The following is an 11,381-nucleotide window of genomic DNA, read 5'->3' as shown; positions in this document are numbered from 1 at the left end:
CTGAAATGGCGAGCATGTTTGGTGGGACGGGGATTCGAACCCGCGACCCTCAAATTGCGAGTCGAGCGCCCCCTAACCACCTGGCCATGCAGGGCCTAGACTTGGAGGAAAATGAATTGCACGAAGTCGTAAGTTTGTTTGTTTGTAGTTAAGCGCAAAGCTACACAATGGGCTACCTGTGCTCTGCCCACCACACGAAGTAATAAATTTAAGTATTCCATCTAATTTTTCTGAATAGTAGTTTTCTTTCTAGAGTTCAGTTAGTTATCACTGTGTCGCAAGGCCGCTTTTTGTTTTACATGAGCGTTGTATGGCCTAATGTATGTTTGTTCGTCTGTAGAATGTAACTGTACGACACACGGAACTGCAGCGTGTACAAGAATTCACAGCATAGCCAAGTGCACTTGTTTCCCAGGGTTTACTGGAGACTGGTGTGAGTATTGCGTTCATGGATACTTCCGCGATAAAAAGAGGTGCAGAAAATGTCCTTGTACCAATGCCACTTCATCAGGAGAGTGTATTACAGGTAGGAGATTTCTTGTAAAAAGTCCAGTACTAATAAACTTTAAACAAGTATTTTACGTTTAGACTATTTTGAACATAAATAATATTTTCCAATCACTTTGGTAATCTTTTACCGAGACAATTCGATTGTGTATTAATGCGCAAAGAATACACTGTACTATGATTCATCGTTACTCACAACGAGCACGTATAATACGCTGTTTTGTTTTGGATTAAAAAAAAATTGAAATGGCATCATTTTAAAATACGGTTTACTTTATTATTACAGCTTTAATCTTATTAACAACTAAAAATAACAAGGAAAGTATTTCTAGCCGCGGCTCATAGTTTCCTATCTCGATCGATTTGAGATCTCATTACAGCCGCGGCCATTGAGGATTCCCTCTTGTTATAAAGCCATTTCCCTCCTTTTTTTTAACATACGTCATAGTTACTCGATATTTTTAAGCATTGCAATAAAGACGGATGGTTTTTCAATCGCTGTGTATGCCAATTTATTAAACTATAAATAAAGTGAGGTTTTCATTTCAGGATTCGGTATAGGGTTGTTAAGTTTACTAACTACGATATTTTTCTCAGGCGAACTGGAAGAGATCAAATGTAAGATGTGCCTTCCCGGACATCGTGGGCGCTTATGTTCCTCGTGTACGGCAGGGTACCGTTGGAATAACGACAGCTGTGTTCCTTCCAACTGTTTCAGTTTTCCGCTTTGCATGAAGAACAAGGACCATCCAGGGTGTAGTGATTGTGTCTTTTTGACGGACAGACTACCCCCATCTACAGGTCACAACAATTCAGGTAAAATATGTAAAATGTTTACTTGGTAAACAGGGTGTGTACACCCACTCGTGAATAACTGACAATAAACTGTTGTCACCTACTCGTGAATAACTGACAATAAGCTGTTGTCACCCACTCGTGAATAACTGACACGTTATGACTTTGTACACCTAGTAGTGAATAACTGACACATGCACTGTTTTAAACTACTAATGCATAAATAATCCTTTTTTAACCAGCTAATGGATAACTGATTACACTTAGTTATTTTGAAAACAAACTTATTACCTTTCATTAACGTTACCGGTTAACATAGTATTTAATAGTATTCAGGTAAATATATCAACATGGTAGATTGACGTATGAGTATATGGTCTAAACAACCATGTCAGAGGCTTCCACTGACCGAAGTGACAGCAGCATTCATCACCACAAGAGCCTTTAACTGAATAACTACAGCTAAAGAGTGGAGAGTGTTCAGTAGCATCATGTCACAACGCTAACAATTGAGTATATGGTCTAAACAACCATGTCAGAGACTTCCACTGACCGAAGTGACAGCAGCATTCATCACCACAAGAGCCTTTAACTGAATAACTACAGCTAATAGAGTGGAGAGTGTTCGGTAGCATCATGTCACAACGCTAACAATTGAGGTTGTGGCAGCAACAAAACAAGATGGGTGAAAACTTTTAATAGATTCATTAGTTGATAAACAACAGCACAACTTAAACGATCAAAACTGCTTATCTTCCCCACCAGATTTGTACCAAAGTTCTCTTTAACATTTTTATTAGAAATTTTGATTTAGCTTACGGAACTTAATTATAAAGTTAAAATTCCATTTTTACATGAATACATTATCTAACGATCAGCATTAGTTATGCTTGTTAGATTTCCAGACTAACACTAAACTCTCTGTTTATTGTTATAGTGAATTATATAGTATTTATCTATTGTCTTTAATGATTGATTTCAGAAGGAACAGCTGCTGATGGAACAGTACCATTGATTGGTGTCATAGTAATTCTTGGGATAATCCTGTTAACTGCAGTAGGTGCCACGGGTTACCACTCGTGGTCACAGCCTCACCTTCATATGAGGGACAAGGAACAGGCCAATGACAAGAAAACACTGGATAACAACTTCATCACGAGTAACAAACACGTAAGCATTCAACAAACAGCGTCAGCCCACGAAATGTTCAAGAAACCGAGTCTGGTAAATGTATGATCTTTAAGATGAAAGGAAAAACACCTCTTAAAGCCTGTCCCCACCACAAGGAGCAGACACATATCTGCTCAAAGAATAGCTTTATATCTTTATTTTTGCACAAATATTTTAAGACTACAGTACTATAAGGCTCAGCAAAACAATGTTTAACTGATCAACATATTCAACTACCTAAAAGCCAGTTTCAACTTGCACAAAAATGCATATTTTAATAACAGGATTTTTTTTTCTATTGAGCCTTCTAAAGCTTAATTTCATTTTACTTTGCAGGTAGAACAAACAAAAAATGAACAAGATTTTAAGGACTTTAGATTAAAAAAAAATGTTTCTCTTTCTCAACAGTTTATGGAGTGGGACTTTATTTTTCCTGATAAGTAAACCACAAGGGCTACACTACATTACATTTTTCTCAAGATTTCCATGGGTCACCCTAAGCCTTTTGTCAAATTATATTCATGCTACCACAAAGAAATATATCAATTGTCCAAAATATGATCCACTCTTCAATACAGCCATAGAAATATTAAAAAAAGATTTAGTACTACATAAAAACACTAATAACTGATAGAGATTTGTTTGTTCGTTATTAACCACAAAGGCTATCTGTGCTTTGCCCATCGTGGGTATCGAAACCTGGTTTCTAGCAGTATACGTATCATAACTTTGGGACTTTAAACGAAGTCTTGTTAGTATTACCTAATTTAAAAACAAAGTAAATATGTATTAGCTTTTTTCCTCAGTTTTTATTTTCTATTGATATTTTAAATCTCGTATGAGAACTTGGTAACAAGTTATTGTAAGGAAAGACGTTAAAACTTGTTTATAATTTGGAAGTGATAATGGTATGTTAAAAGATTTGTAAAACGATGGTAACAGGAGTTATTTCATACCTCCAGGATATAAATGATTTAATAGTCATGCTTTCTAAGTGTATAGTAACACTATATAAGAGATGACCTAGGTTCTTTATTTAACTGGAACTCCATAGGTACAGTTCTTTTTGATTAAATAATATGGCTTGATTCAAATTGTGTACAAATAAAGAACTCGTATCCTAGTTTAAAGAACAGATATACAGTTTTATGTAGAAACCCAACAGACAGTACCAGAATAAACATATTTTATAAGAAAAACCGCTGACGACCTTTATTTAGATTCAAATGAATCTAGATTTTTTTTGACAGTTACACAACTGGTACATAAAAAAAACACAACTCATAATGAACATTAGTGTAATTTTTACACAATTTACAAAGTGTACGACAAACAGGTAATAAAATTGGGAGTGAATTAACTCTTTCTTACATGATAAAACTATAGGTGAAAGGTTAAAACATCCAGATGTATAATGGTGATGTTACAGAAAGAAGAAAGGGTCTTGGATCAGCTTATCGTCCTTCAACTATAAAAGTAACAAAACACATTGTTAATTATTTATAGATACCAGAAAACAGTGTAAAAAACATTATCACACCAACAAAACTGAAAGTCTGTACTTAAAAAAACAACGAACGATAAAAACTGCATTCTCATCTAATGCAAATCCACTTTTCAAAGTGCTATAAGTAAAACAGATTCCCACGATAATCTCATAATGATTTTATATATATATTAAATCAGGGATGCGACTGTAGACCGTGTAATTGTAAAAAAAACCTTGCATCAATAACAGTAAACCTTAAATCTAGAAATATTAGCAGCAGAATCTAATAACAAACATGATTACAAAATTACTACTCCAGGTCTATCATAACTTAGTGCTAAAAACAATTAGTATACCTAAAGCCTTTCAAAAACATCTAGGCCTTACTGGAATTTAGCTTCCAGGCAGGGATGGACTACAGTTTCATGGCTACTCCCCCCATAAAACTACTTTATTATAACTTGACAACTGTTTTAAAGAAACACCAGAGAGATAAAGAGCTCCCGTTCTAATTAAACTTCCAGCAATAAAACGTGTCATTGTGTTTAAATAAAGTATTAGTAGTTTGTTTTACATTTATCTTTAAGCAAACATACAAAACAACTTCTTTTCAGTGTACAAATACATTAAAAACTTTAACTTCACCAACTTAGTTTAATGGTCTAAAGAAATAATCTTGGGGGCAAGTTTTTTTTTACATGGATTTTGCGCAAAGCTACACGAGGGCTATCTGCACTAGCCGTCCCTAATTTAGCAGTGTAAGACTAGAGGGAAGGCAACTAGTCATCACCACCCAACACCAATCCTGGGCTACTCTTTTACCAACAAATAGTGGGATTGACCATCACATTATAACACCCCCACGGCTGAAAGGGATTCGAACTTGCAGATAGCGAGTCAAGCAGCCTAACCACCTGCCCAAGAGAAACAAACATTTCTGATTTATCCAACTTCTCTCACATTAAATCTTAATTTCTTCAAGTCAAGGTTTTATTTTAAAGGAATACTCACTGTATGAAGAAATGTCAATTTCATTTGGCAATTCAGAGATATTCACATCAAATCTATCCTGTACATCATTCAGTATCTTGGCATCCTCCTCATCAGATACAAAGGTAATGGCTAAACCTTTAGTACCAAACCTTCCTGCACGTGCAACCTTTTTTTATTGAAAGAAAGTAATAAAGCCTAAGAATTCATTGAAACTTTATTAGAGAGTAATATTCTACACGTGTAATTTATTCATACTTGTACAACTTTATTTGACTTACAATGTGTCATTCAATACGGAGTTATCAACGTTCCGTGTTAGCCTATGTTCCAACAGTTAAAATAGAGAAAATACCAGATACAATACACAGGGTTGCTAAAAAAAAAAACAACTACATATGCATTTAGGATAATCTAGAGGTAGTTTAAATGCAAACTGGACAATGAGGAAAAAAAAAGTATTTTTATTCTTCACATGAACAACACTTTGCACTATGACTTTTCAAAGACTGAGTCAGCCTGACTTTGGCATTTCACTTACGTATATTTAGTAAAAACAACTTCAGTAACATATCAGATTTTTTTTATTTATAAACTAGACTTATTCTGTTGACCAACAACTTTCCACATTTTGTGAAGATAAACTTTATAAATTTGAAATTATAGTCATTATTACTTCTACAGTACGTGGTTGGTCTAATTAGACAACCCTGTGCACATTCAGTTAACTAACTAGATAAACAGTTATCAAAAAAATGATTTAATATACTGTAAGCTTTTTTGTAGAACTACTGAATTACAGTCTTAATTTATATAATTTATACAAAAACATTTTTCTGTCACGGTGTTTTATAAAGGTTAAAAAAGAAGCAAAAACAAACGTTTTAAAATGACAAGACCAAACATAAACCCAGGTCAGCACTTACTCTATGAAGGTATGTATCAGAGTTTTCTGGCATGTCATAATTGAAAACAATATTGACACGTTCAATATCCATGCCACGGCCAAAAAGATTAGTTGCAACCAAGATTCGTTTCTGGAAGTCCTTAAATTGCTGATATCGGGATAACCTACACAAATTTATATTTTATTAAAAAACATATAATAGATAAAACTGACTTTTTAAAAACCACTACATTAAAATTAGAGATAGACAACAAAATACTTTAGTTTAGGTAAATGTAAAACCAGTGGAAAAACACTGATTTCTTTATATATATTGGTAATAAAAATACCTTTTGATCTATACATAATATAACTGACATTTAAGTTTCCCACCAAACAATAGCAGATTTTTTTCTTCTTAATGAGGCTGGCACAAGAATCATCTGTAAACAGCACAAGTGTTATTTTCCAGCTGTATGCTTTACCGTAGAATGCCGATTCTGTCTGATAGAGAATCTTTTTGCTCAGGCAGGGAGTAGCCGGTGACCAGAAGCAATTTTTTGACATTAATTTTTGTCCTCAAGAATCTGCTGCACCTCTGGTCGTGCCAGCCCCGCTTCTCAATAACCACTAAAATGTGTTTTTTTTTGGCCTTGCATGCTTAAAATGTTGTAGGGTCTGGATGCACGGGCTGTTATTAACTTTACCTTTCTTCCTGAGTCATAGCTCTGTGAATAGCAATCGCAGGAAAGTTTTGCTCAACTAATAACTGGGCCAGAGCCATACACCTCTGTACCGATCTCACAAAGATTACAACCTAAAGGAAAGTAAAAAAAATTAACTATTAATATACTCTGTTTAAAGAATGGTCTTACGTTATGTATAACATTTTAAAATCTTTGTGTGCACTTGAAAAAAAAAAATTAATACCATGTTTTATTTCTTTCAGATGTTTCTTTTAATGTGATTTGTAAAACATTTACAGTTTCTTGTGTACTTGTAAACAATGTATATAAGGCACATTTTAAGACTGTCCTTGCAGGACATACAGTTGTTTTAAGAATGTGATGCATACCATTCATCAACACCATGTTATTTCTAGTTTACATTATTTCTGGACTCCCACCCTTGGTTAAAAACAATATTTCAAGGACACTTCAACACCCTCCATATATAACCATCTTCATGCCTTTTCAGTTTTAATTTTATGTAATTAACCACATTTTAATGAAGTTAGTCGTTCAATGATTAACTGTTATTGAATCAATCGTACATTTCATAAAGTCACAGCTTTTTTAAGCCAGTAACTTAACTTTATAAATTTTCAGCTTTCCAGGAACCCTGCATTTTAGAAATTCTAATAAGCAGACCCAAATTGTAAGACAAATTTGAAAGTTAAAATTGTCTGTAATATATTAAAAGCTATAAGGTAGAAATATACAAAATTTCGCTTCAAGTAAATTCAAGAATACGGTATTTACAACAATCGGACAGGTTACTATAACATTCTTTTATGAACTAAAATTGTAAACACCATACCTGGTTGAACTCGAGCACATCCAGTAACTCAAATAATTTACGGTTTTTCTCGTTGTCTTTCAACTTAACATAATGTTGTTGTAGACCGTGGAGTGTCAGTTTAGCCTCATCATCAACATAAACTTCCATTGGCTGTACAAAAACATCACATGAACGACAGGAACAAAATAACATGGAATACTTTAAAGACTGAGGTAACTTCTAAAAGTACTTTACACGATTGGAAACTTCACAAAAACTAAATAAAACTAGACATCACAGGCACACAAAACACGACATTATGAAAAGACAATTATAACTGACAAACTATGATGAAGGAAGAGATAATTATTAAAAGTTATAGGATAAAACACCTCTGAATTATTTAATGCTAATTTTTAATACCAGATCTTCTGTAGTTGTTACGAATGTCAAAAATATGGTTTTAAGCTACAGCTATTAACACCAGTTCTTTACCAGTAGTTATAATTGTTTAAAATATGGTTTTAAGCTACAGCTATTAACACCAGTTCTTTACCAGAAGTTATGATTGTTTAAAAGATGGTTTTAAGCTACAGCTATTAACACCAGTTCTTTACCACTAGTTATAATTGTTTAAAAGATGGTTTTAAGCTACAGCTATTAACACCAGTTCTTTACCAGTAGTTGTAATTGTTTAAAAAATGGTTTCAAGTTACAGCTATTAACAACAGTAGTTATAATTGTTTAAAAGATGGTTTTAAGCTACAACTATTAACACCAGTTCTCTACCAGTAGTTATAATTGTTTAAAAGATAGTTTAATGCAACAACTATTAACACCAGTTCTTTACCAGTAGTTATAATTGTTTAAAAGATAGTTTAATGCAACAACTATTAACACAAAATCTTTAGTAAAGTTCTTTATCAATAGTAAGATATAATTTAACCTTTTCTGACTTGGAGGGGTGTCACCGATAACCATCAGTTGTTTCCTTTTCACAATGGAAGTACTTAACCAAATCACATAATACTTCATATAATCTTACCAAATATCTAGTTTCAGCTTATAAATATTTCATTAAATTGGATTTTTTAAAATCATATTCCTATATCATAAAATTTCCAAAATCTTGTCATGAAACATCTTATGTACAGTCAATTTCAATTATTTATTCTGATAATTTTGCCAATTAAAGCAGCCATTAATCTTGGCTATAATTTATACATGAACACCGCATAAACTGACGAAGATTTACTGGTGACCCAAGACCTGACCTTTCAGAATGGCATCAGGTCAAGCTAGGTAACAATTTTAATAGTAAATTGACCAATAACAATTTTTTATTGTAATAATCTATGCTTCTGTACACACAAGTAAAAATATTTTTAATAATATTCTTAGTTGAAATAAATTTACATCTACTAATTATGCTTTCTAGTCAATAAACTTTTGAGTACTTTTATTTATACTCATAAATTTAACAGTAATATTCCACAAATATGGATCGTAATCATCAAAATATTTTGTCATTTCTTACTTATACTCTCTAATGTATTGTCACAGAATAAAAGTTCGATAGCTTTTAAACAGATACAACTTAATGCAAAAATATTTTAAAGAAAGAACATCTAAAAAAAAAAAATATATCTGTGGTTTGTTTTCATTATGTCTTCTAAACTTTCCATTAGATTGTTCTTCTTTTCTACCTAAGCCAGGCCTTGTTACTTTCCTAATAAGTTACTTCTCACACCACTTTATTTACTTTACATGGACTTAAATAGGTTATAATCTGCTCTATCCAAAGGCATTTAAACTTTGTCCGCGAGGTCATGAAAGGGGTAAGAACAGACGATTACTAATAAAATCAAAGAGAAGGAAAACTGTGCGAGAAACAAAACTTTGAGAACTATATTCTCAAAGGTTGATAGTTTCTTAGTAAATAAAAACCTATACTTTGGGATGGGCAGAAAAACTCTAAAAAAAAAAATTGACAGGTGAGACTATGAAACTGTGCAGGAAATGTAAAAATATATTTATTAAACTAAATGTTCCAAAATGACAAAATATTTATTATATAAAAAAAATTTAAACTGGGGTTAGAATAATTATTTTTACTTTTGAAGACGTCAACTCACATGAAGGTGTATATACTTGACACCTAATAGGTGCTCGCTGGTTCAGTAAGGGTTAATAATTTAATGTTTAAATTCATAGTCAAAAATGTTTGCTTCCCAAATAAATCTCTCCTGAGCATTTTTGAGCCTAATATTAACTGTCTTTTTCTAACTTCAAGCCTTCAGTATTGCTATCAGTTAGTTAGAAAGTTAAATATTGTGTACTTTTGCTTGAACTAATTCCAAAACAAGACAAACATATATGTTAACTTGCATTAGATAATGATTTTTTCTTAAATAATTTTATTTTTAATGAAATGAAGATTAAAAAAAACCTGAGTGACAGTATATTTGGTAGATACTATTTGAATAATTGGTTTGTTTTGAATTTCGTGCAAAGCTACACGAGGGCTATCTGCACTAGCCGTCCCTAATTTAGCAGTTTAAGACTAGAGGGAAGGCAGCTAGTCATCACCACCCACCACCAACTCTTGGGCTACTTTTTTACCAACAAGTAGTGGGATTGACCATCACATTATAATGCCCCCATGGCTGAAAGGGTGAGCACGTTTGGTGAGACGGGGATTCAAACCCATAATCCTCAGATTGTGAGTTGAGGGCCCTAACCAGCTGGCCATGCCGGGCCTACTATTTTAATAAAATGATACTGATAGAACAACCAAGTTTTCCTTAGAAAATCACTGACTGATAGCCTTGGTTTTTATTTTAAATTCCTAACAGACCTGAGTTGAAGTCGCTTTCATAAAGATACTAAAAGTTCTTTTTGGCTTATACAGTAAATAAAATTACCATAAAATATTTACAATTTCATTTCAAAACATTAATGAGAATATGAAAAACAAGAATACTGCCTAATTGAATTTTATTTGCAAATGTTTTCAAAAAGTTGTAAATGTATTATTTCTAGTTTATGATTAACAGATGAAACGAGGTTAGATCCCATAAAAAGTGCATTAAGCTGAGTTGATTGAAAATACATGTTTACCCATACTTAAACTAAAGAGAATCATCCACAGTAGTGGAAGAAAACCCATTTAAAGTACCACAAGATGTCTAGAATGCATCTAATTTATTTACTTTTTACACTACGAGCTCTTCACATGTTTTGTAATTATCTTTTCTTGCTATTTGCAGTTTTTTTAAACTCGCTAAGAACACGACAAAAATTTACAATATCCTACTTATAAACGTACAAGTAAAACAATAATAATTTTTACATAAATTTTGTCAAAAACTTGTGGCAAAAATAACTGAGTGTAGTAATAAAAAAAAAAGAAAGAATATAAATATATATAACTTAATGGATAAATATTTCAATAATTATCAATTACAATTGTTGTTAATAGGTGCACTATTGAACAATAGAGAGTTTATAATCATTTAATGCATCTAATTTCACTCCCAGTCAGTCAATAGTCTTAAATAGATATATGTAAGTATAGGATCTCCCAATAGAATATCTATACATAAAATAAAATCTTAATACTACCATTTTTTTTCTCTATTAAACAAATTACCTTAACCAATAAGCAGCAAAAACTTTTCACTAAACGTTCACAGATTATGTTACTTATATTATATTTGCTACTACACAAACATTACAAACTGTAAACCTAAACTTATGCGTAATCAGTCAAAGCAATAGGTTTAACGTTTCTCAGACACCGTGTGAAACTAGGAAAACAAATTTATGTTCAAAATATATATAACACTCTAAGACAGCATTTCTCAAATTGGGGTCCACGAGTCATGTCTGAAATTTCACAATCAAATATGATTTAAAGTTATACGAATTAAAACATTTAATTTTGGAATACAGCTTTTCATGTACACGGATTTGATAGGTTTGTAGGTCTGTGAAAAACTTAAATTAAAAAGGAGCCCTGGGGTTACTAAAGTTTGAGATCTG

The 11,381-nt window shown here is 32.4% G+C and overlaps 2 protein-coding genes across 2 annotated transcripts in view; one reads left to right on the top strand and one right to left on the bottom strand.

Annotated features, from left to right (window-relative positions):
- The window catches only part of LOC111088892, a 32,268-nt gene extending 29,459 nt beyond the window's left edge, over positions 1–2,809 (top strand). The window contains exons 5-7 of the mRNA XM_022400121.1: positions 341–526; positions 1,105–1,323; positions 2,285–2,809. Of these exons, the coding sequence (XP_022255829.1) occupies positions 341–526; positions 1,105–1,323; positions 2,285–2,538 (659 nt within the window). The 3' untranslated portion in view covers positions 2,539–2,809. The remainder of the gene's footprint in view (positions 1–340; positions 527–1,104; positions 1,324–2,284) is intronic.
- An 835-nt stretch (positions 2,810–3,644) lies between these two features.
- Positions 3,645–11,381, bottom strand: part of LOC106471512 (ATP-dependent RNA helicase DDX39A-like) — a 17,098-nt gene continuing 9,361 nt past the window's right edge. Inside the window, exons 5-9 of the mRNA XM_013932114.2 lie at positions 7,377–7,574; positions 6,545–6,654; positions 5,878–6,022; positions 4,973–5,120; positions 3,645–3,940 (exon numbers count right to left, since the gene is read on the bottom strand). Coding sequence (XP_013787568.1) covers positions 3,927–3,940; positions 4,973–5,120; positions 5,878–6,022; positions 6,545–6,654; positions 7,377–7,574 — 615 coding nt within the window. The 3' untranslated portion in view covers positions 3,645–3,926. The remainder of the gene's footprint in view (positions 3,941–4,972; positions 5,121–5,877; positions 6,023–6,544; positions 6,655–7,376; positions 7,575–11,381) is intronic.

The sequence above is a fragment of the Limulus polyphemus genome, unplaced genomic scaffold (assembly GCF_000517525.1).
Source record: "Limulus polyphemus unplaced genomic scaffold, Limulus_polyphemus-2.1.2 Scaffold4668, whole genome shotgun sequence".
Taxonomy (NCBI): domain Eukaryota; kingdom Metazoa; phylum Arthropoda; class Merostomata; order Xiphosura; family Limulidae; genus Limulus; species Limulus polyphemus.
This window is presented reverse-complemented; position numbering and strand designations above follow the sequence as displayed.